Consider the following 21,896-nt stretch of genomic DNA (forward strand, 5'->3'; position numbering starts at 1 on the left):
CACAAATTAACTAAATTTAGTTACAAACATAATTTACTACCATAGATCTAAATAATGTTGTCCCCAAAATTTCAAATGTTCTCAAACGGGAATGTCTCAGGTTCAGGTGGCGCCACAGTCGTTGCAGCGATGGCGGCGCACGCAAGTTTGTTTACATCGCGGTGCTGCTAGAATTTCGTGAATGTTTTCTTTTTATACTCACCGATCGGCTTCGTTTTCATTATGGGCGTCGTGAGGTAACGTTGCGTTATTATCATTCCTTTCCACAGCTAGCATACCTCCCCTGAAACAAAGTTTATCATGTTTTGTCGCCTTTCTTTCAAACCCCTCTAGCATTCACCAGTTTCCTATACCTGAAGGCAAAAGCGGCCAGCAAGCTGCGGAACTTCTCCAGAAGCGTCTTGAAACGTTGGGAGCCGTTCGAGAAGGAATATTTACCGTGGACTGCGAGACATACTACAGCGCACCTAACTTAAGTGAGTGACGCATCCATTTTGCCGATCTTTTTGTCGTTGTACAGTCCTGCACCAACTGTGGCACAGTTTTCATAAGAAGGCCTGCAGTATAGCCTTCTTGCAGGCGTCTACATAAAGCGTCGTGTCAAGCACTTTCTTCCCATAAATTTTGAGATGTGTTGATGTAGTGTGGCCTTCAATACTAATTCGGTGTTCTCGTTAAGTGTGGGTCGAACTGTACATTTACGCACTTGGTTTAGGAATGTAGAACTATTGAATAAACGTACTTTAACATGGACTGCATCGCAATTTTCAGACCCCAGCCATTCTGTGAACATCATACACGACACCGAGCATCCGGCCACATGCTTCGCACTGCTCGATACGGGCATGTGCCTTGTCGCGGACATAACATTCGACATGCTCATGCTTAAGATGGCCGGAATCTACAGCTCCAAGAAATCAACCAAGATTGAGTCCAGAGGACCCCGTTACGAAGTTGCAGACTTCCTCGTCAAAGTGGGCAGCGTCTCGATGGGACCAAGCTTTCGGGGCATTCTCGTTGAGGTGAGCGTCGCCATGCCAACGTTTGGTCGTCGAGCATTGACGTTATTTGCAAAGTGAACCTTTTAAGTTATTGCGAGTTGTTGAGCTGCTTGTGACAGAGCTTTGATAGCGTTGTTTTTATGTGTATGTAAATTGGATGATCAACAGAAACGTCAAAAGACTGGCAGGCAGATTTGGCGGGGCTTCATTTGAATACATTGTAGCTAGGTTAGTCATACATGTCTGCACAATGGTGACATTACTACTGCCCATACTGATGTTTCCTTCGTTGCAGTAATGCATTAAATGTGGTTACAGTGTCTTCCCTTCCACTCTTTTCACTCATTGAAAGGTCAACATGTTGTGGCAGGTCTCTAGTGAGTTCAGCATAAAAGGGATTTAGAGTGTGAGTACAATGGACAATGATGTATAATCCATGTGATTTAACTACCGCAGCTTTGTGTCCTGTTAATGTGCCCTCCTTTTCTCACTATTTGGGTAGTGGAGGATCGGCCTGCCATGGTGGCGTAAGGCACACTGCTGCTTATCACAATGACGTGGGTTCAATTCCCTGCTGCATTCCGACGGGGTTGGAATCAAAAAATGCTTGTGCGCCGAACCTTGGATGCACATTGAAAAAGCCCAGTTCGTCGAACTTAATCCAGAGTTCTCCTGCTGCAGCATCTCTTATAGCCTGTGAGTTACCTAGGGACGTTAAACTTCATAATTCAAATATAAGGGAACACTTGACGCGCAGAAGAAGACATGTTTTTTCGCTGAAGCTGCTTCCTGCACATTAAAGGTGTTGCTGTTTCTTTCAGGTTGAGTACCTGCCATGTGTGGTTCCATCAAGTTGCTGGGACTTGATGCGCGAGTTCCTCCAAGGCTTCATGGGCTCGGCCGTGCAAGGCCCTCCCCAGTACCTACAGGGCCGCATGAACGAACTGTACAATCCTGTGGACACTGTCCAGCAGTACATGGAGCACTTCAACAATTTCCGAAGGGCGTCTGCTACGCCCGTGGCAGCACCCACAAAGTAAACTCCGCTGTCCACCTTCATCATAAACATCATATTCATCACATGCATCCCAGTTTGTTTTGTTCTTGCTGTTTGCGTAAACAGTTTATTTTTGTTTACACGTGACACATTACCTTTGTTTCTCTTTCTTCCTTTTTTTTATGGTGGTTTGGGTCATGATGCGAACAAGGGTGCAAGGTAGTACTAGGCAAACTATATCAGACAGCAGATACCAGGCAAAATAAATAAGAAATAAGCATGAAGAAAATTGCACAAACTAATACATTTTGGAAGAAAGCCAGTCAACAATTATAGATAAAGGATGGTGTTGTGCCTTTTGGTCTACAGAACCGTTTTTGCGCTAAATTCATTAAGCCCAAACTGCATGAGAGCGATTTTATGCGTGACGGCGACGAGCGGTGGCTTCGAGCGACGAAACGGGCCGTCGCACGAACAGATCGCTCGGTTCTGGAAATCTAGAATTCGTCGCTCGGGTCGCCCAGAAGTGCTATGAGCGACTAGCCAATAGCGCGAAGCCGGAACTGGATATACATCAGTGAAGTACTACCGCTTGTCGCACTGAACGAGCAAACGACTCAATTTTGGTACGTGCGAGGATAAGAACGTAGTGCAAGATCCTTTAGAAATATTTATGCTGCTCTTTACACTAAAACACATCAACTTAAATTAATAAAGCATGCGTCATGCTCAGTTTCGGTGAGTATTTGCTGCCCTCATACCTGCCAACACCAGGGAGACGTTGCTCAAAGTCGTCGCTCGTCTCGTCGCTCACATGCGGTACGACTTGTAGGCGATGAGCGAACGCGACAGCCATCTCCATCGCGTCGCTTGTCGCTGTCGTGCGCAAGATCGCGTGCATGTGGTTTATACTTTACTATTCAACATGCACCAAGTAGCCCAACAGCAAGTGCTATTAGAGTCATAAAGATATGTCTGCAAGGCTGTAAAACTAGAACAAAAAGGGTTTAGTAAGAGAAATAGTGAAAGACATCTGTTGGAGCTCATCCTGGTCACTTTTAAAGAGCGCTGACCAAAAAATTTTGAATCTTGTCTTTTCTGTTCCAATAAGTAGCTAATGACCACGTTATCACGAAACGAAAGCTGCTTTGCTTCTGTACATGACAGTTAATTATTTAGAGCTTTGTTTATAGTGACTAGACCAAGTTTCGATTTCAGAGAGCAACGAGAGGGGTCAGTAGGTTTGTAAATAGCTGGTCATGTGAATGCACAAAACTGACGTGAAACCCGGAACCGGAGGTTTGTTGTTGCTAGTTGTTTTTCTCCATCTATGTACACACGTGCTGTGAGATATCCTCACCGTCCTCTTCGACATCCAGTGGTGGCAATTTCCTGATGACGGGAGTCGCCGGCATACTATACATAGATGATTACTTTTTTGCGTAGACATCTTCAAATCAACTGCCATTCCCGCGTGCAACCTTGCTGGAATGACTTATTTGCTTTTAGCAGCTGCTGATAGGAGGTGACACAGGTCCATAATAGCACTGTCTTGTTTTCAACTAGCTTCCGTGTAGCGAGCGCTTATATTTAGGCAATAAGACTAGTTCTTAAAGTCAGGGGGGGCCCAGGGAAAAGCTCAGCCCCCCCCCCCCCCCCCCCCCCCAGCAGGTCAACTGTAGCACTGTGGCACCCATTCAACAAGTGCTGGAGGTGATTTCATAACTAGTAGTTCCTAGTGCGGGGCACTGCTTATTATTTTTTACTATGTATGTGCTTCTATTCTTGACCTATATATATATAAATACATTCATTCAGCTTTCAGAATGTCCTGAAGTGTACTGCTGCACTTTTTGTAAGTTGTATATAATCTTGCTTAGTCACTAAACAGTGGTCATGAATGTATGAGCTATGTATTGCTCCTGCATGTACAGCTAGGAGCTCACAAATTCACTAGAAATGCTGCCTGCCCTTCCCTTCAACTTTTCAGAACTCACCGCTTCATTATTATTATTTTTTCTTATCTTGCAGAGATGCAAATACAATGAGCTCTGTGTGGATTTCGTTGGATGTCGTTCGTCATTAGAGACCGGAACTTTAGGCAAAATGCGTATTTTTTCCTTTCGTCCTTATTGTGTCTATTTAACATATACACACAAACTGTGGGTCTAGAAACATTTTAGTGGCACGTTTATCGTGCCAATAAATGCCTATTTAGACGTTGGTGCCTATATTGGTTTTCCAGGGCCTAAAAATGCCTTTTTCCTTATTTTGTCCTCGACTCATCTTGTTTGTAATGTTATAACCTGCTGGGGAACTTGGCTGAAGGCAGACAATTATTACCACAAACATTTTTCTGGTGTAAAGGCTATTATTAAAGGCTAACTGCAATGAAATTTCACTTTGCCTAAATTTGTTATAAATAATTAGTTTATACTACTTGACCAATTTTGGCAAAACTTCAGGGGACTTTGGCAAAATGGTATAGTTTTCTTGTTAGCAGCACCTAATCAGACGATGTGTGACCTAGGGTTGTCGCTATGACGTAAGTCCTAGTACGCCATGTCTGAAATTTTTCAGCTCGCCACAGGCAGCCGCAGGTGCAGGGCAGTTGGGCTGGCCACGCACCTAGAGCTATGACGGCCACATAGACCAATCACAACACGCGGTTCTCCACTTGTCTTGATGGCGAGACGGCTCGTCGCGGCATCCCGGGGCAGCTGCGGTATCTACGCTACGCAGCTATGTTCACATGTGCGCACAACTGATGGAGTAACTGCTAACTTCGGTGGATGTTTAGCATTAGTTTTCTCCATACAAACTAATACTCAGTGGGGAAACATACAACATGAAACCCGAAAATATTGGGATGGTGCTTGTTTGTTATTGCTTTCACAACTTTTCCTATGGTGTTTTGTCACAATAGATTTCAAATAAATCTCGTAAAATGAATTTCACAGAACAGGCTTTAGTGGGCTGTGCTCCTAAGAAAATCAAAAATTATCCTCAGATGCACAGTAGTAGTTCTTATTAATTGAACCTATACATACCTAAAGGACATTAATTGGCACTTACAGAGTTTCTATTGTGAAGCGACTATATGTCGCAGTGCACCAGGACCAGTTGGGATTGGTGGAAGGAGAAGTAAGCTTACGCATGCACGGTCACTCTATCGTCTGCTACCATCTGGAGAGTAAGGACAGGCTTTTCCGCGAATCTCGTTTTTATTTCCCGTGCAAGCCGCAATGCAGCGCTCGTTGGAACAAAGGATTGCCATCAAGATTTGTGTGAAACTCGGCAAGTCCACAGTGGAAATATTTCCTATGATAAAGACGGCCTTTGGTGATAATTGGTTGTCAGAACGTCGTCTACCAGTGGCGCTTGAAAACTCCCATGAGAGGACATCATTTCGGGACAGTTTACAAAGTCAAAGAGGCTTGCACCAAGGCTCTAAAGGACATTCCGGAGGAAGCCTCATGTGACGCCTTGGATGCCTGGAAATCTCGCTGGAAGCGATGTATCGACGCAGGAGGAGCTTATTTTTAAACCTTTTAATGTGTTGTACTGATCTGATTAATAACTTTTTTATTCGACTCACTGACATTACTTTTTGGACATACCCTGTATAGTTGCCTTAAATGGCAGCTTTAGTGCCTATTGTAGATGCCTAAAGCAGCAATTTTTAGTGCCTGTACATCTGGTCTCTTGTCATCAATAAGCAGTCACTTTGGCGAGAGCAAAAGGGAAGAAATTTTATTGCTGATGGGGCAGTGGCAGAGACCAATAACGCTGCACCAATAATTTAGCCTATGATGTGAGGTTGCACAATGTAGAGCTATGCCACATGATCTCAAAACCATGTTGTTACATCAGCTCAGTGCAATGATAGCTGAAGCCTGGCAGGCATCATCACTCCGCAGTCACGACAGTGCAGCTTTTAGCGCTGTTCGAATACTGAGAGGAGGAAAACGACGAGAGGGGTATAGGCAGTGGCAGCATTTGATTGCCAATAACTCTGTTAGTGCAGGCTCATTCAAGAACATTTTTTTGGGGGGGGAGTGGGGGAAAGATTTGCAAGGATATGCTCTATAATACCAGATGCATTCCAGACCTTTCATAAAGAATGTTGCAGTGCCTCTTGAAGGGCAAACAGTCAGGCTGCCTACCTTTTGGGTGTAGTGTGTCCATGTGTGACTAGTGTCTGTGCATGCATCCGTTGGCATACTTGCTGCATACAGTGTACGTGTTCCGCAGTGTGTCTTACGTCACTTGCTGTATTATGTTGTCACCACTTACATTCTTCTCTCTTCTCCTGTTTCTCTCTGTCCTCTTCTCCCCAGCATGGAGTAGCAAGTTGGAGACAAACTGCCCCATCGAACTCTACAGCCTTTGCTCTGCTGAAACCTCTCTTCCCATTTCTCTTTCTTCTTCTGCTTTTCTACCTCGGAAGCAAGACTCACTGAAGCCGCGTTTATCATCTTTCATGGACAGACTCCTGTGACATGTGAAACATTTGTGCAATTCAAGTGCATTGGCGTTTCACTTGTTGACCCAGCTGTGCCCATGCTATGCATGTAAGATATCCTTATAAGTGGTGTGTACTGAAACATGAAAGCTATAACATTCGGGACATTTTGTGACCTTGTAATGGCAGCCAAGTGCAGACACATCTCCTTTAGTTCTTTCCACAGCCTGCAGAATGTTTCTGTCATCTAATGTCAGCTTAAGAAATGGAATCTAGCCTGCAAAGGTGGAGATGACTATTGCTTTAAAGTAGTTGTTCCAGGCCACTAAAATTAAAAAAAAAGGGCCTTGAGTGTGACCCAAAATGGTTAAAGCTGGCCTGACTACAAAGATGACAGTGATGACTGCATAACTCACACATTGTGAACTTAGCAACGAATCTTGGATTAGGGCAGATCGTTTTCATGCCTGGTACCTTCTGCTGAGGAAACATGACAATATTTGCAACAGATGCCACAGAAACTGGATGTACTGTGGAACGTTAAAGCTATAACATGTGGGACGTTTTGTGAGCCCGTAGTGACAGCCAAGTGCAGACACATTTATTTGAGTTCTTTCCACAGCTTGCATAGTGTTTTTATCATCCCATGCAGCTGTTGCCGCAGAAATACATTGTCATCCTTACCGAAACATCAGCATTCAGTCACTCACTAGTTTCCGTGCACATCTGATCGTCATGACAAATGTTCTGTGGCTCACATCAATAAGTCAATACCTTGCTGTTGGTAATTAACTGTTGCATACTGCTTTCACTTGCCTTTTTGCAGATTCCAAATTACGCTGACCATGTTGTCGATGAGAGCAAATTGAATGCTTGCTAGTACACACTCTGTTCTGTGCTTTTAATATAGCTGTAGAGTGATTGGGCCTTGCATGTGCCACCTACCATATTGTGTGTAACATGGCATGAACGGGTTGACCAAGCTACATACCAGAGAGAGTTACTCCTTTATTGTTGGAGGGTTGAGTACAGAACTAAACGCTACGAAACTTTCTCAGAGGTGACCATGCAGTTGTAAATAAACCATCATAAAGAGCCGGTTAAGCAATGTCGTAGTGATGCTATATGCTTATTATATTTCGATTGAAAAATGCTAGTGGTTTGTTTCTGTTCACAAAACGCTTGGCAGGAGTGAGGTTAGCCCACAACCCCATCCAGCACCCATCAATGGTTCGCTGCACAGCCACCAAGGACCCTCCTTTGTGGGTCGTTGCTTATTGCACTATGCTGCTGAGCACAAGGTCTCTGGTTCAACTCTAGTCTCCATGAATCGTGCTGTGGTTAAATTTTTCAGAACCCCATTTGGTCAAAATGAGGTAACTGGAGCACTCCCTTGTACCGTATGTCGTAGCCCCTGGGTTGCTTCAGAACATCAAATCCCATTCATTTATCAATCAGTCCCATAAAGGCAGTATTTGCAGGATTCTGCTGTAGGCCCTTGCGAGTGGTAATGCCCGGGCAACATTGAAGCGCACGTGAATAGAACAGCTTACCTAAAGTTTATTACATGCAAACGCAAGCAAATAGAAAAGCTTACCTACAATATATTATTTTAAAGACGAAAGAAACTCAGCCAAAGTTGAGGCACTTCGCTGCTGCACTTCGGCTGCTGTTGATGCGTAATCACCTGCACACGTACTGCAGATTTAAATGCACGCTCGAAAGCAATGGCCAATGCTAAAGTTTCCTGCTCCCGTGTTTTTCTTCCTTCCGACCAATCTCTTAATGAGCTGTTCGTCCGCTTCGTTTGGCAGCGTCACCAGCAAAGCCGGGTCATCCTTCATAGCTCGCTGGATGGTCTCATAGGCGTACTTGTTGCCCGACCAACTTCTGCGACATACCTGCGTTATGGAATAAGGCTGAGTCAATTTACATCGCCGTTGAGTTCGGCCACTTAAGGCAAAAGAAAACACCGGAGCACTATGTAATATTTTATGGAACTGCATGAATGCTGCATCTTGGATTGTTTAACCCTTCTATTTTCTATCTGTAACAACCAAATGCAAGGTACTACTGTTGATTCATATTCATGGAAATGGTTGTATGGATCGATGCCTTTGGTGTTTTATGACCATGTTAACTTGATGTCGCTTGGCACAAAACTGAGGAAGCGTTCAATCTGTAACAACCAAATGCAAGGTGCTACTGTCAAATCATATGCATGAAAAGAAATGTACAGATGTGTTTGGTGTCTCACGAGTATGTTAACTTGGCGCCAGTTCGCACAAAACTGACAAATTGTTGGTGTAACAGCCCAAGATGACATGTCCATGAATCAAAACTCTGGTTTCTAAGTTCTTTGACTCAGTTACTACTCAGACCCAATTACTGCAGGCGGCTGTCGGAAGCTCCCAATAAGTATGCAGACTAATATACTGCAGTAGCAGGAAAACTTAAACTACCTTTTTTTTTTAATTCGAAAAAGTTTGCCCTGCGGCACAAAATGTGTGAAGCGTGCACATTATACACGTATAGTTGGTTATGTTCAAATAAGTCGATTGGGATCTATGGTGCAGACCATAGATTCACAGATGGTAGTCAGGTGGGCAGCTTGAACCCGAAAAGGTTTGAGCTAGTTGGTGATTGTTCATATTGGACAAACACTGCAAATGAAAACAAGGTCGAAATAAGTTTTTGTACACACCAGTCATCACAAATATCTTCTGGCTTGGCTAAGTTTGCAATCCTTTATGCTACCAGAACACGTTTGCTATGCCTAGCATTTTGGGTTCTCGGTGTTTATTTTAGGGCAGTATCAGAGGGTGTTTTTCGGAGTTTACTTTTTTCCTGGAAAATTGGAGTTTATGGAATCTTTCTTTTACAGTGCAACAAAGTTTAGAGTTCATCCGATGTTTTAGTGTTATTTACCCTTTTAGTTTGGCACATACTCTGAAAACACCCGTAATTGCAATAAAATGAAAAAGAAACAAGCAGCAGGAACGCTTTTTATTTATATACATGTGCAATAGCGGCAGTAGTTATCGCCGTTACAGTTTATTGTAATATGTACGTGCCTGCATATTTACTAGTGCTTAATTCAGTCATTTCGGTGTGCTCTTTTGGATTTACGAATGAGAATTTTAGCTTGACGTTGAACTACTTGCTGTTTACGGATTACTGCGTGGACGGCAATAGCATAAAGCCTATTTCCCGTCCCTAGGATGAACAAGTTTACAGTAGCAAAACTGGTAGTGACACCGTATGATGGTTTATGCAACTGCAATAGGTTTGAAACATTTTTGTGTTGCGTGAGTCTTCTCGTCCAAGGAAAATCATAAAACGACTGCATGTATACTATTATGTTGGAACCAACTTCTTACATTAGCGCTTAAGTAGAATATGATAGGCTACTGATAGGTTACTGCAGTGTTAGCTTTGTGTGCCCTCTGGTTAAAGTCTGTCTCACAAGATGTCACTAGCAGTGTTGTTGGTGCCGTACACCTCTTCGTAAGCTGGTATTTCGCAAAAGGTAACATCTTTTGTTAAAAAGGTAACAAGCTAAAACTCTCTCTAGAGAATCCCCCTTCAAAGTTCGCGCTGGATACCGGAAAGGCAGTAGTGATTCCAGCGCAGGGAATGAAAGGATGGGCCTGCTTCTAGCGTGAATTCTTCATGAAAGTACACTAAAAAGTTAGTGACGTTTCACTTCGTGAACGCGGTTGACACGAAAGCGTATGGGTGCTATAGCGCACTCGAAGCTATCGGCCCTCGGTGCGCCTAGACTGTCCGCATAGCAGTTCGTTTTCAAGATAGGGCTCGCGCTGCCGCGCCATATGCAGCAGCCGCCGGAGTAGAACCCCCACCCCCGGTGGGAACACGGCGCGCTTCCTCTCGGCTTTCCTCCCTTGCGTGCGCGAGATTCAGCCGCCATCGACTGCTCACCTCGCACGCTTTCACTCGCACATAAAGTATACGGCGCGCTGGGACGCTGTTATCACGACCCGAACCCGGTACGTCCATTCCGCAGACAGCACCCGTAACAACTGCCAGAGGAGGTCAACCCAGCGCTCCTCCGTTTACCCTATCCTCGCGACTCTTCGTTCACTTTATCTTCGCCTCTTTTCTCCTTACCCGCTTCGCTCAACGCCACCTAGACTTTCCTCTAGGTGGCGTTGCTTTGCCGCGCGCTTTCTTTTTCTTTTATTGCGATAGCAATTATATGGACACTTCAACCGGATTTCTGCCGTCGCCGTGAGGTCCCGTATAAAGTCCAAGGGCAATAAAATCGTCGCCGCGCGCCGTGTGCGCGAGCGAAAGCGCGCTATCACGGAGAGCGAACGCACGGCGGAAAGCAAACGCGACCGTCGCGCGAAAGGCCGTGGGGGTATGGGAGGGAAGCGGGGCGACGCTGTGCTCCGGCACCCAAGGCGTATCTTGCAACCGGGCGTAAGGGGAACTTGCCACTCAATCTCCCACGCGAAAGCAAGAAAGCGGAAAGGCAGCGCAGGGGGGGGGGGGGGGGGGGCAGCTTCTACTCTTCCAACAACTGCGCTCGTACTTTGCCCGCGGCTGTGGCGATCGCCCGCACCGTCTGTTATCTCCACACGGCTCTGACCTTTGTATGCGCTGTGCATTCGCCGCTCAGTTTCCGTTGAAGCGATAGACCGCACGAACCTCCGCCCGCTGCGGCGGTTGCGCTTGCTGCCAGCGTTTTGACAGTCGTCTGCGGTCATTCAGTGTGATCTATTCATGTTTGCTTGTGCGCGCTGACACCACGCTTGTTAATTCCGTTAGTAAGCGAATGTGTCCAAGTTTATGCAGCCGATAAAACTACTATCCCTACTCCGAATAGCTCTCTACTAATTTGCTATCGCAATTGATGCTTCGCCTTTCGGGCGAAACTGCGACATTTTTTTTTTTTAGAGATAGGTAGGACATTGGGTAAAATAATAAGAGCTTGGTGGCGCAACTGACCGTCCCAGTTCCAAAGGGGGCGCTCATAGCATCCATCCTCAGCGCACTCGATCCTTCGAACTCTCCCCGGCGTGCGATTCTCTTCTGCAGCTCCAGGCGCCTTCCTCCTCCGGCGCTCTCTTCCTTCGCGGCTTCAAACATCCTATCCCTGATTTCACGAGGTCGAAAACCGGCGTTCAGTTTAACGGTGGTGTTCTTATAATTTTTTACAAGCAAACGGCGTCATTCCGACAAGACGTTTCTATCGCCGTGAACAAGGAAGGAAGTAGAGACCCACGAATACAAAAAAAAGAGAGAAAAAAAGATAATAGTGATATTAATGCGATTCGATTGGCTGCCGTATGCGTGTGCAGTGCGTCGTGGTGTACACGACGTGCTGTACACCGGTGTAAGCACCGTCGTGACGTGTACACGATGGTCAAATGCTTCAAAATGGAGCTGTCAAGATATTTCCCATCATTTACTGTTATATGTTGATGATTTCACAGCGCTTCTCGTCTGCAATCTTACGCAAGCAGTCGACGCGTCCGCGAAAAGATTGTCGCAGATCCGTCATTCCGAGGACTTAGCGCTAAGTCGCCTACAGGCGCATATCATGCAAAGAAGGGTTCTACTTCCTTAATTATTAAAACCAGCAGTGCGTAAAGCACAACCATCTTCAGAAGATGGTTGAACGTGATCACAACTGAGGGCACCGAAGTTCGGAGTTTTTCGGATAATCCGAAAGGTCAGTTTTATTATTATTATTATTATTATTATTATTATTATTATTATTATTATTATTATTATTATTATTATTGGCGAGTGTTTTTTCCGAAAACGCAGAACCCTAGTCTCTGAGTCGTTTTTTCTTCGGGTGTCTACACACACGCACACACATACTTTTCCGCTTACCCCGTTGTTGACGTCCCAGAAGAGAAGCGTCGTCGCGCGACTGTCCGCCTCCTGAAATGTGCAGTGGTCAAATACTAGTTAAGTGCACTTAACTGCACTTTACAATCGCGGGACAATGATGAAGTGCAGCGCGTAAATTTTAATGCCATATCGCTACGAGTTCCCAGTGGTACCAGTACTCAGCAGTACCCAGCGGCGTGTAGATGGCCTTGATTTGAACTACCTGCGCTACAGTGGGCTAGAATGGGTACCTGTGCGCGAAAATCGCTGACCATGATTGCTGACAAAGTTTAATGCTGCGGATTTCGTAGGCCAGCTGCTTCATATCAAGCCGCAAGTTCACGGCACTGTGCATTCCCGTCGTGCCTTTTGATTCGCTCTTACGCTTGTGCAATTTATATACTATTCGAAAATCGGCATGAAATAGAAAGCGATTGCATTCTCTCGACGAAGCGAAGAGCTGCGGCGAAATAAGTGAGTGAAGAAAACTATCCCTCATCATATTCCTTCCGCTGCACAAGCATGCTCTCCCCCCTCAACGCCCCCGCGCTTTTTTTTTTTTTTTTTTTTTGCTTTTTTTAAGGAAGGGGAGGGGGGGGGGTTACTTCTTATGAATTAGCAGATATAAACCAGTAAAATGTTTTCGTTATCGCATGTAGGTTATTTCTTCTCGAGATGGTTAAATTGTGCTGTGGCGCCAAGAAGCTGCGTGACATGTTCGTGCAGCTGCAAATCAAAACGGCGGTATTCCTTAGCGCGCGAATGTCGGAAAAAAGGACAGAGAGGAGTAGAGTGCGCTAACAACCGAGAACTACGACCAACTCGCCCAAGCGCCTACCCTAATATGCAAATTAGTTTGTTTCACTGCTGCTTAGCTATGTCATTATCACAATAAGTATATCCGGTACATATATAACTGCCTCTGCGCGCTATCGCTTTAGGACAAGGCCTGATATGCATGATTGAAGCAACCTAGAAGTCACGGCGGCTAACCCTGGCAATTCGATCGTCCTGTACTCTGCGCTTCGCTTTACCAACGTCCAATGTCGATTGACCCGGTGTTCTGCATACTATATATAATACTGTGCACGCAAGTGCAGCTCCTGGCCGTCAAGCATTGCAACTAAAGCGCCATAGTGGCTTGTGGCTATGCCGGTGTGCTACTGATGCGCACGAGGTTGCGGATTCGATTCCCGGCGGCATTCCGATCGGGGCGTAATGCGAAAACACTCGATCGTGTGCCGAGCATTGTGGGGGAAAAAAAAAGGACCGTAAGAAATTTATTCCGAATCCCTCCACTACCGCGTCTCTCACAGCCCTTTATTGTGTTTCTTTGGAACATTAAACTCACTCACTCACGCACTCAATTAATCAATCAATCAAAGCTGAAACTTTAATTTAATTGAAAATGGTGAATTTTCTACACTGGCTAAACCAGCGCCTGTTCCGTGTGATTTTCATCCATGTATACACTGTGACAGCCGTAAGTAAAGGATCACGGAGGTCCCGGTACTTTGGCGCGCAAGAGACAACTAATTTCTAACCTTGGATCCGTCGAGGACACAGCCAAATCCTCCGTTGATGACTTCACCCCTGCAAAAAAATCGCAGTTTCGCCCGAAAGGTGAATCATTGATAGCGTTAGCAAAGTATTAGACAACTACACCTAGTAAGGTTCATAGTTTTATCGGCCGTATAAATTGCATAAACATTCGCTTATTAAATAAATCAACGAGCATGGTGTCACGCGCGCAGAGCAAGCATGAACAGATTTCACTCGATGACCATGAACAGTTGCTGTCACAACGCTGCCGTGATGAGCGCCGGCAACGGGGAGCGAAAGCTTCGTGCGGCCTCTCGCTTCACCGCGTCTCGGAAACTTGAGATTACGCGACCTCCAACACTGGGCACTTGGGAAGACGGCGCGCGTCAAGGAACCAGCCATCTCGGCTCGCCATTAGCTTTGCGACATATTTAACTAGCGCAACAAAAAGTGGTACGAGATCAATATGCACGCAGAACATGACGCTAGTCTCAAGTATGTCTGAAGTCTGGAATACGCACCAACTATCCCACCTTTCTTTTCATTCGCCCCTTAGTATTTGCATCTGCCGCAGATAACCTCCAAGATACAGTGCGTGGCCCGTGTACGTATGCGCTCAGCCACGCGCATAGCCATGCGCAGCCGCGACAGGGTTATAGAGGAGAGACGCGCGCTCACCTGCCCCCCTAGCGCCTGCTTGATCACGTTACCGCTTGCGCTTTGTCGCACGGGAAGACGGCGTGCATCGAGCCACCATCCTTCTCGGCTCACCCTGACACACTTTTCCTCGCACCCTCAGCATACGGCGCGCGGGACACGATAGCATCTTATCGCACTTAGAATGTATACGGAACATCGCAGTGAGGGCAAACTTTGCGTGGAGTGTATATAAGTGCTAACGCAATAAAATTACAAACGAGCTCGAAGTGTGCGATTTCAGGCCGAAATGCCATTAATGCAGGCAGTATAATTCAAAATCGAGTTTCGTAGGCCACATGCTTTCAAAATGCCGCGTAAATAATTACGTTCTCGCTGACGTAGCTAGGTATAGGTATGACGTAGCTAGCTGACGTCGTGGCCTTCACGTGGAACTTTCAAGTCCCAGTGTCCCACTCCAATTTTATCGTCGTCGCCTTTGCTTTTTTTATACCTTTGTTGATTTCTACACGTTGTTTTGGCGAGGAGCACTGTCTATGGTACAGAAAAGCACACTCGCGCGTGTTCGGAGCTGATATACAAAAGATCATGTTGCTTTCTCGCGACTATCCGTTTCCCTAAATGCGGCGGTAAGCACGTTGTTGGAATGATAAGCGCGCAGCTCGCGTATGTTTAGGGCAGGTTGGCTGAACTAGTGTAAAGCTATAGCTAACGTATATATACTTAAAGCAGTCTATGGTATGCGTTTCCTTTCGTAACACCACTGACGCTGGCCCTCGCGCCATAAACACTACACAGCATCATCACCATTGATGCTTCTGTTACACGATGCCTGCTAAAGAAAATTTGAGGTAAGTTAGTATATCTTTTACAGCACTTGACCGAAATTCTCGATGCAGCACTGAATCACAAATAAGCCTTTGGAAAATGGCCTGGAAGCGAAGAACCGATCAGTATATACACATGTTGGAGTGTTTCTATAGCCTATGCTACCGCCACTGCCTCGGCCACCTGCCATCTTAGCACGTATTATAACCAGAGGAAAGGATTCTGCTAGAACCAAGCCAAGCAGAAAAAAAAAAAAAAACCTGGGGTGGGGTAGCTAACACAAACAAAGCTGGCAGGTTGCGGAGACAGATGCAGCGGTGGAGGAATACTGAAGCACTATTATATTGACTTCTCTTGCGTGTTGCTTTAAATGGACATAATATCGGAAATGGCATATATTATTGGTTGCCCCGTGTGACTGGTGGCATAAAGTCACGTGCTAAAGCGACGTTGCGGTGCGTACTGACCAGCCAACGCCTCCGCCGTTGTGAAGTGCAACCCACGTCGCTCCCCTGAAGGCGTCCCCTACGAAGTTTTGCACCGCCATATCTGGAAAGAAAGCGTATGAACGTAGCAATCTGGAGGGCACGATGCAGGTTTCTCAACTACTCAAAAAGCTCTAGTCACTTCTACGTGTGGGCACCAAAGTTTCTGTATAGGTTCTATAGGTGTTTGCAGGTTCTTGATAACGTTAGTCGTTAGTGAGGGTTGACTTACAGTAAATCGGTTGTGCGAAAATCTAGTGGAGGAAATTTTACGAGAGTGCACGATAGCTGCAGAGGAAACCAGGATAAGTTTCTCAGAAATAAAGCGTTGCAGTTGACGAACGAGAATTTCTGGTCCGGGGATCGAACCCAGGACAAAGCTTTTCTGGGGCAGTCGCTCTACCATCAATAAAGAACTGAGCTTATCGCTAGTCCACTGGTATCAGTCTACAGCTTCGAAACAGGGACAGTTAGTGACACTTGTTCAGTTTTACCAGAGTCCATTGAACTCTGGTTTAAAGCTATATAGCAATAGTTATGTATAACATATAACTTGCCCGCGCTTATGACTCCACTTAGGGATCCGTACATCACTGTCCATGGTTAACAGTAAACTTTTCATCAATATAGCAGAAAAAAAATGTTTGTTTGCTCAATTTCACCTTTCCAATTATGCGTTTCTCTTAGTTTTACGACATAAACTGTAAGGGCCTAGCAACCAACGTGTGAAACACACTTTTACTACTTTTAAAGAGTAAATACCACGAAGTGTTCAAGCGTGTTTGTCGTACCAACCTGCAGTGAAGGCTGATCCGTCGTACACGTTCGATGTCTCTCTGTACGGGCTGTCGGCGCCGCTAACGTCATGATGGTCGCGGCTGATCACGACTGGCCCCTGCCGTGAGTAAAGTGAAGGCAAAAATATGCCTATTAAGCTTTACAACAATGTGTATGTGAACGCGACAGCATCGGCTAGCGGGCCACGAAAGTTAATTAATAGGACTAAGTGCTAGTGTACGCCAGCAATGGCGTTTCCTGCAATGGCATTTCCTGCAGGACAAATACTTCATTAACCGTGGGTGAAAAGCTTGATACTAGATGTAAAGGAGAAGTTACGACAAATAAGCCATGCTGTGTGTTAGTCAAGTGCGAGGACTGAAAAGGAAGAAAAACAACTGACGAGGGACATATGGTTAACTGCAGTTCCCCTGAATCTGGCTTTACGACGCAGCCTCACTGTAGGACTGTGAAGTATAATTAAATGACAGAAAGTGTAACAAAAAAGCGATCACGTGATTTGAGAAAGGTGTGCATTTTACAGGAATCAAACGGCTTGCAGAAACGGTTTAACGTAATATGCAGTTTTGCCGTTACTTGTCGCCCGCTTAAAACAAATTTTTGTGGCCAGTACATGGGACCGACAAAAAAATACAAGAAAATCGGCTAGAATCTGACACTTCCTCCGAAAATTTTGGAAGAAAGATTCGCCTTTAAATGTGGAACGCGATAGCATTCAAAGATCCCTGACTGCTTGTCACGCTTCCCGGCAACTGCCGCTTTCTTGTTTTGTCTCCACCTTCGCCTCAGCGCGCCGCTACTGCGGAAGCGAGCGCCATCTGGGTGGTGGTGTTGCAAGGACCAAAGCGGGGTGCGCTGCTTTATGAATGGTAGAAACGCTGGAAAAGGGGTTTGTGTTTGAGTTTCCGCGTAACAGAATTGTTTTCTCGTGTATTCAAATTACAATCCGACGCTATCATGTTTGTCGGTTGTGTTTCAAGTTGTAGTGACGCATTTTACTTTCAGAAATTAAATTAGTTCAGTATTGCCTCTGCGCCACGCGGAGGGCCTGCGTGATTGTGGTTCGGAATGATTTTTCGTCAAACGACGGTCGGCGCCGGACGCCGACACCGGATTTTTATTTATTTATTTTTTTTGCGACACGGGGCCCTTAAAGCTATCGCGGTAATACACAGCTCGCGTTTCGCGTGTCTTTTGGTCGCGTACCTTGAGCCGTCCTTCCCTAATGGCGAGGTTGAAGGCGAGGGCAATCTCCGTTCTGCCCGTCTTGTCCGAGTAGAGGATCCGCGCCTGAGAGCCGACGACCTGCGGTGCACGCAGCCGGGTGAGAACACGCCGGACCTCCAATAAAGTTATTTAACTCACTCACTCACTCACTAAACTCACTCACTCACTCACTCACTCACTCACTCACTCACTCACTCACTCACTCACTCACTCACTCACTCACTCACTCACTCACTCACTCACTCACTCACTCACTCACTCACTCACTCACTCACTCACTCACTCACTCACTCACGACCATGTTCGTACTGGCCTTTGTAGTGCGTTTTGTTTTTCACTAAGTGAGAGAGAGAGAACAAGACAGGAATGCCAACCAGACGCGGACGTCCGGTTGGCTACCCTGCCTGCGGGAAAGGTGATGGGGTGATTGAAAGATGGAGCAAACAGGTGGGAGATTGGAAGGCTGTACTAGTTGTACAATGTACACGTACGATGGGAAACCGGTTTTGGGAATGTTAGCGAGGAGGCTGCGTGAAGGTAAAATTTCTTTACTGCGGTACACATTACTCACAAAGCGATATACCAAATTGCATGTGTCAGTTCTTTGTCGATCGCATCTACCTAGTCGCATGGTGCTCCGCGTACTTATAGGGCGACAAGCTGTTGGTTCGGTTTGAGAAAATGAGTTCTTCTAAAGCGCAATGGTTAAAAGCGAGGACAGGAATGGAAAGTACAGAAGAAAAGAATAAATAACGCTGGTAATAAGTGTTCTGCATTGTCTGTCGCTGTCCGCGTCTTTAACCGTTGCGCTGGAAGAATGTTACGTTCAGCTTACTTTTGGTTTGTATCGCCAATGGTCACACGTCTTTGTGAGATACCAGAATAAGCAATGGCGTACAGGCGGCGGCGTACAAGCAGTGGAAAACAGGATGTTTCCCGTAGAATTATTTTGCATTTTGGCGAACACATGCGCGAGCTTTAATGAAAATGGGAGGCTGAGGGCATGCTTTCACCAGAAACGTGAGGCTTCAATGTTATATGTGCTAGTTGAAGATATGATCGGTCCAACGATTCGGGGATTGTCGTCTGTCCCAGGCCATATGAATCTTAAGCAATTGTCATACGATGGCTATGCTAATAAACGGGCTATTAAAATATAATTTCGATCCTCTGTGAGTCCGCATACTAAATCCATCGAATACGTTTCTCGGAATAAGCTGTTCCAGAACACTTGTTTTGTTATTGTATTTTCGCACGCTTTCTCTCTCTCTCTCTCTCTCTCTGTGTGGCTTATTGGGTTTGCATGTGTCTTCATATACTGTGAAGCATTCCTCCGTATTATCGACATTTCTATATTGTATATGGTATACATATTGTATATTGTATACAAATATTGTATATTTGTATATGTAATCGACATTTGTATATTAAGCAACTGCTGAAACGCCACGTAATAGCCAGTCTCAACTGCTGTCATTCGCTATACTGCGGCATTTATTTCAGCACCCTCTGTTCTGACGGAGTTATGAATTAATGACTTACTCGTTCGTATTACCCTAATTATAGCAACGCATCAGTGGCTTCAACTGTGTTGTCAAATGCCCTAGACACTCGTTGGTATAGGCCGCCGCCCAGTGCAACCTGTGAGGGATTTATCGTGCATGGAGCGACACTCATCGTCTCGCAACCCTGACGTGTTCGCAGCCGCCGTACTATATTTGGAAGTATACTTTTAGGCCACCGGAAACTGGTTTAGCGTGTCAACAGCACTTCGATTCTTTGTCCTGCCGAACGATTGTCAATGTGGTCGGTATATACGGCGTTGCGTCCGGACTCGCCGCTATGCGTATCTGCAGAGTGCAACACTCACCAGTTGGTGCTCACCCGCTTTCTCGATCCACCTGATGTTGTCCTTGTACTGTTGCTTCACGTGCTCCGGCACTGCGAGGGGTCAATGAGGGGGAGCGGTGAGCGCCAGAACATCAGTATCCCTACGCAGCTAAACCTATAAATCCAGTCGATAAAGTCGGCGGAGCGTGATACATTAATGTCAGGATCGCGTGTTTGAGCACCACGTTGGGCGGCAAGTGTGGGCCCGCGGGGCCGAGGTTTCTGTGTCAGACGTGTGTGCCGCTCTTCATGAAGAGCGGCACAATTGATCAATTGACCTCTTTGACGCCAACTTGGGCCATTGAGTATGTGCCAGTAGGTGTGCGCCGCCTCTACAATGCAAAAAAAAACAAAAAAAACAAAAAAAAAAACAATTCAAGTTTGGTTAGATTGATTATTGAGTAGAGACAGGCTGTTTAGGCACCAAAAAATGCTGTTTTAGGCGCCTATAACAGCTCCTAAAAATGTCATTTCAGGCATATACCGGGTGTTCAAAATTAAGGAGGAGGAACAAACTTTTATTTAAACCAGCAGTTTAGCTGGCTGGGCCTAGGCCTCCCACGTGGGGACATCGAGGTCTTGCCTCTTCGCCGCCTCGCAGGCTTGCTGGGTAGCCCAGAGTTGGTCGTCGAGTTGGGAGCTGCGCAGGGCGGCGTGCCATCTCGACGAGAGGGTCACGGTATTATTTGTCGGATATTGGTTTTTACATTCCCATAGCATGTGGGGAAGCGATGCTGCCTCAGTCTTACAGATCTTGCAAATGTTACTAGGGTAGGTGTCCGGGTAGATCCTGTGGTAACGTGTTAGTGAGGGGTACGTGTTTGTCTGTAACAGGCGAAGGGTGGTTGCCTGTGCTCTGTTTAGCTTGTGATGAGGGATGGGGAAGGTTCTTCTGTTGAGATAGAATGATTTCGTGAGGTCGTTGTAGCTGGTGAGGCGATCGCGTTCCGCAGGTGCACCTGCGCTGTCTCCGGCACGGTTGACAAAGCCTCGTGCTACGGAGTGAGCGACCTCGTTGAGGTTGGTGAGGTGCGGATGTACGTCGCCAGCGTGCGCTGGGAACCAGACGAGAGTGATTTGCTTCTCAAGTGAGTGAGGGGCTTGGTTTAGGATGCGTAGCGCTTGTTTTGAAATACGACCTTTGATGTAATTGCTGATTGCCGTGCGGGAATCGCTCACGATGGTATGGCAGTCCGGATCAAGGGTGGCCAGGGCGATGGCCACTTCCTCGGCCGTCTCGGCGTTTTGGGTTACGATGCTGGCGGCATGTTTGAGCGAGCCGCTTACTGTGGTAGCCGCGGCGAAGCGGTGCCCGTGTTGATATTCAGCTGCGTCGACGAAGGTGACGCCCGTGGTGTCGCCATAGGCTTTAATGAGGGAGGCAGCCCTTGCCTTCCGACGTTCTTTATTGTAGTCCGGATGCATGTTTTGGGAATAGGGTCGGCATGTAGCCAAGTCTGTACGTCGCGTGGAATTGGGTATTTGTCTCCATGTTGACGGTGGTAGGTGATGCCGAGTTTAGTTAGAATGTGCCGGCCCGTTTTGTGAGGGTGAGACGCTCCAGATGAGACCGACGCTGTGCTTCGATTAATTCGTCTAGGGTGTTATGGAGTCCTAATTGGAGTAGAAATTCAGTGCTGGTGTTGTTTGGCAGTCCTAAGGCTAGCTTGTAGGCGCCGCGTATAATGATGTCCAATTTAGTCTTTTCTGCTTTGTACCAATTATGGAAGGCGGCGACGTATGTGATGTGACAGATGACGAACGACTGAACAAGGCGAATGACGCTTTCTTCCTTCATGCCCTGTCGCCGGTTGGTCACCCGTTTCAGCAGCCGCGATGTATTGGCCGTCTGTCGGAGGATCTTGGATGTAGCCGTTGAATTTGCGCCGTTTGCTTCGATGGTCATGCCGAGAACCCGGATAGTGGAGACCACGGGTATGGTTCCACCATCCCTCATGTGGAGTTGGATTTCCTCGTAGCGGCGTTTATGCGTAGATCGTAATGGTGGGCGTCCACGGAGCGTGGGGCGGTATAAGAGGAGCTCTGACTTGTCGGGGGAACATCGGAGTCCCGTGCCTTCGAGATAATTTTCGACGGCATCGATGGCGTCTTGCAGAGCGGTTTCAATTTGTCCATCG

At 46.3% G+C, this 21,896-nt stretch overlaps 2 protein-coding genes across 4 annotated transcripts in view; one reads left to right on the forward strand and one right to left on the reverse strand.

Annotated features, from left to right (window-relative positions):
• Window positions 1–119: 119 nt before the first annotated feature.
• Window positions 120–21,896, forward strand: part of LOC119461174 (mediator of RNA polymerase II transcription subunit 20) — a 28,981-nt gene continuing 7,204 nt past the window's right edge. The window contains exons 1-5 of one of the 3 annotated variants that reach the window (XM_037722394.2): window positions 120–236; window positions 334–476; window positions 772–1,022; window positions 1,823–2,037; window positions 6,339–7,152. In XM_037722394.2, the coding sequence (XP_037578322.1) occupies window positions 223–236; window positions 334–476; window positions 772–1,022; window positions 1,823–2,037; window positions 6,339–6,348 (633 nt within the window). In that variant the 5' untranslated portion in view covers window positions 120–222 and the 3' untranslated portion in view covers window positions 6,349–7,152. Of the gene's footprint in view, window positions 237–333; window positions 477–771; window positions 1,023–1,822; window positions 2,038–4,578; window positions 4,646–6,338; window positions 7,153–21,896 lie in introns of those variants that run through there. The other 2 variants (XM_049671865.1, XM_049671864.1) reach the window with 2 other exon arrangements.
• LOC119461169 (urocanate hydratase) overlaps window positions 8,001–21,896 on the reverse strand; it is a 46,546-nt gene continuing 32,650 nt past the window's right edge. Inside the window, exons 16-22 of the mRNA XM_037722390.2 lie at window positions 19,739–19,809; window positions 17,848–17,946; window positions 16,639–16,738; window positions 15,826–15,907; window positions 13,876–13,924; window positions 12,332–12,382; window positions 8,001–8,364 (exon numbers count right to left, since the gene is read on the reverse strand). Coding sequence (XP_037578318.1) covers window positions 8,170–8,364; window positions 12,332–12,382; window positions 13,876–13,924; window positions 15,826–15,907; window positions 16,639–16,738; window positions 17,848–17,946; window positions 19,739–19,809 — 647 coding nt within the window. The 3' untranslated portion in view covers window positions 8,001–8,169. The remainder of the gene's footprint in view (window positions 8,365–12,331; window positions 12,383–13,875; window positions 13,925–15,825; window positions 15,908–16,638; window positions 16,739–17,847; window positions 17,947–19,738; window positions 19,810–21,896) is intronic.

The sequence above is a fragment of the Dermacentor silvarum genome, chromosome 8, assembly GCF_013339745.2.
Source record: "Dermacentor silvarum isolate Dsil-2018 chromosome 8, BIME_Dsil_1.4, whole genome shotgun sequence".
NCBI classification, from domain to species: Eukaryota; Metazoa; Arthropoda; class Arachnida; order Ixodida; family Ixodidae; genus Dermacentor; species Dermacentor silvarum.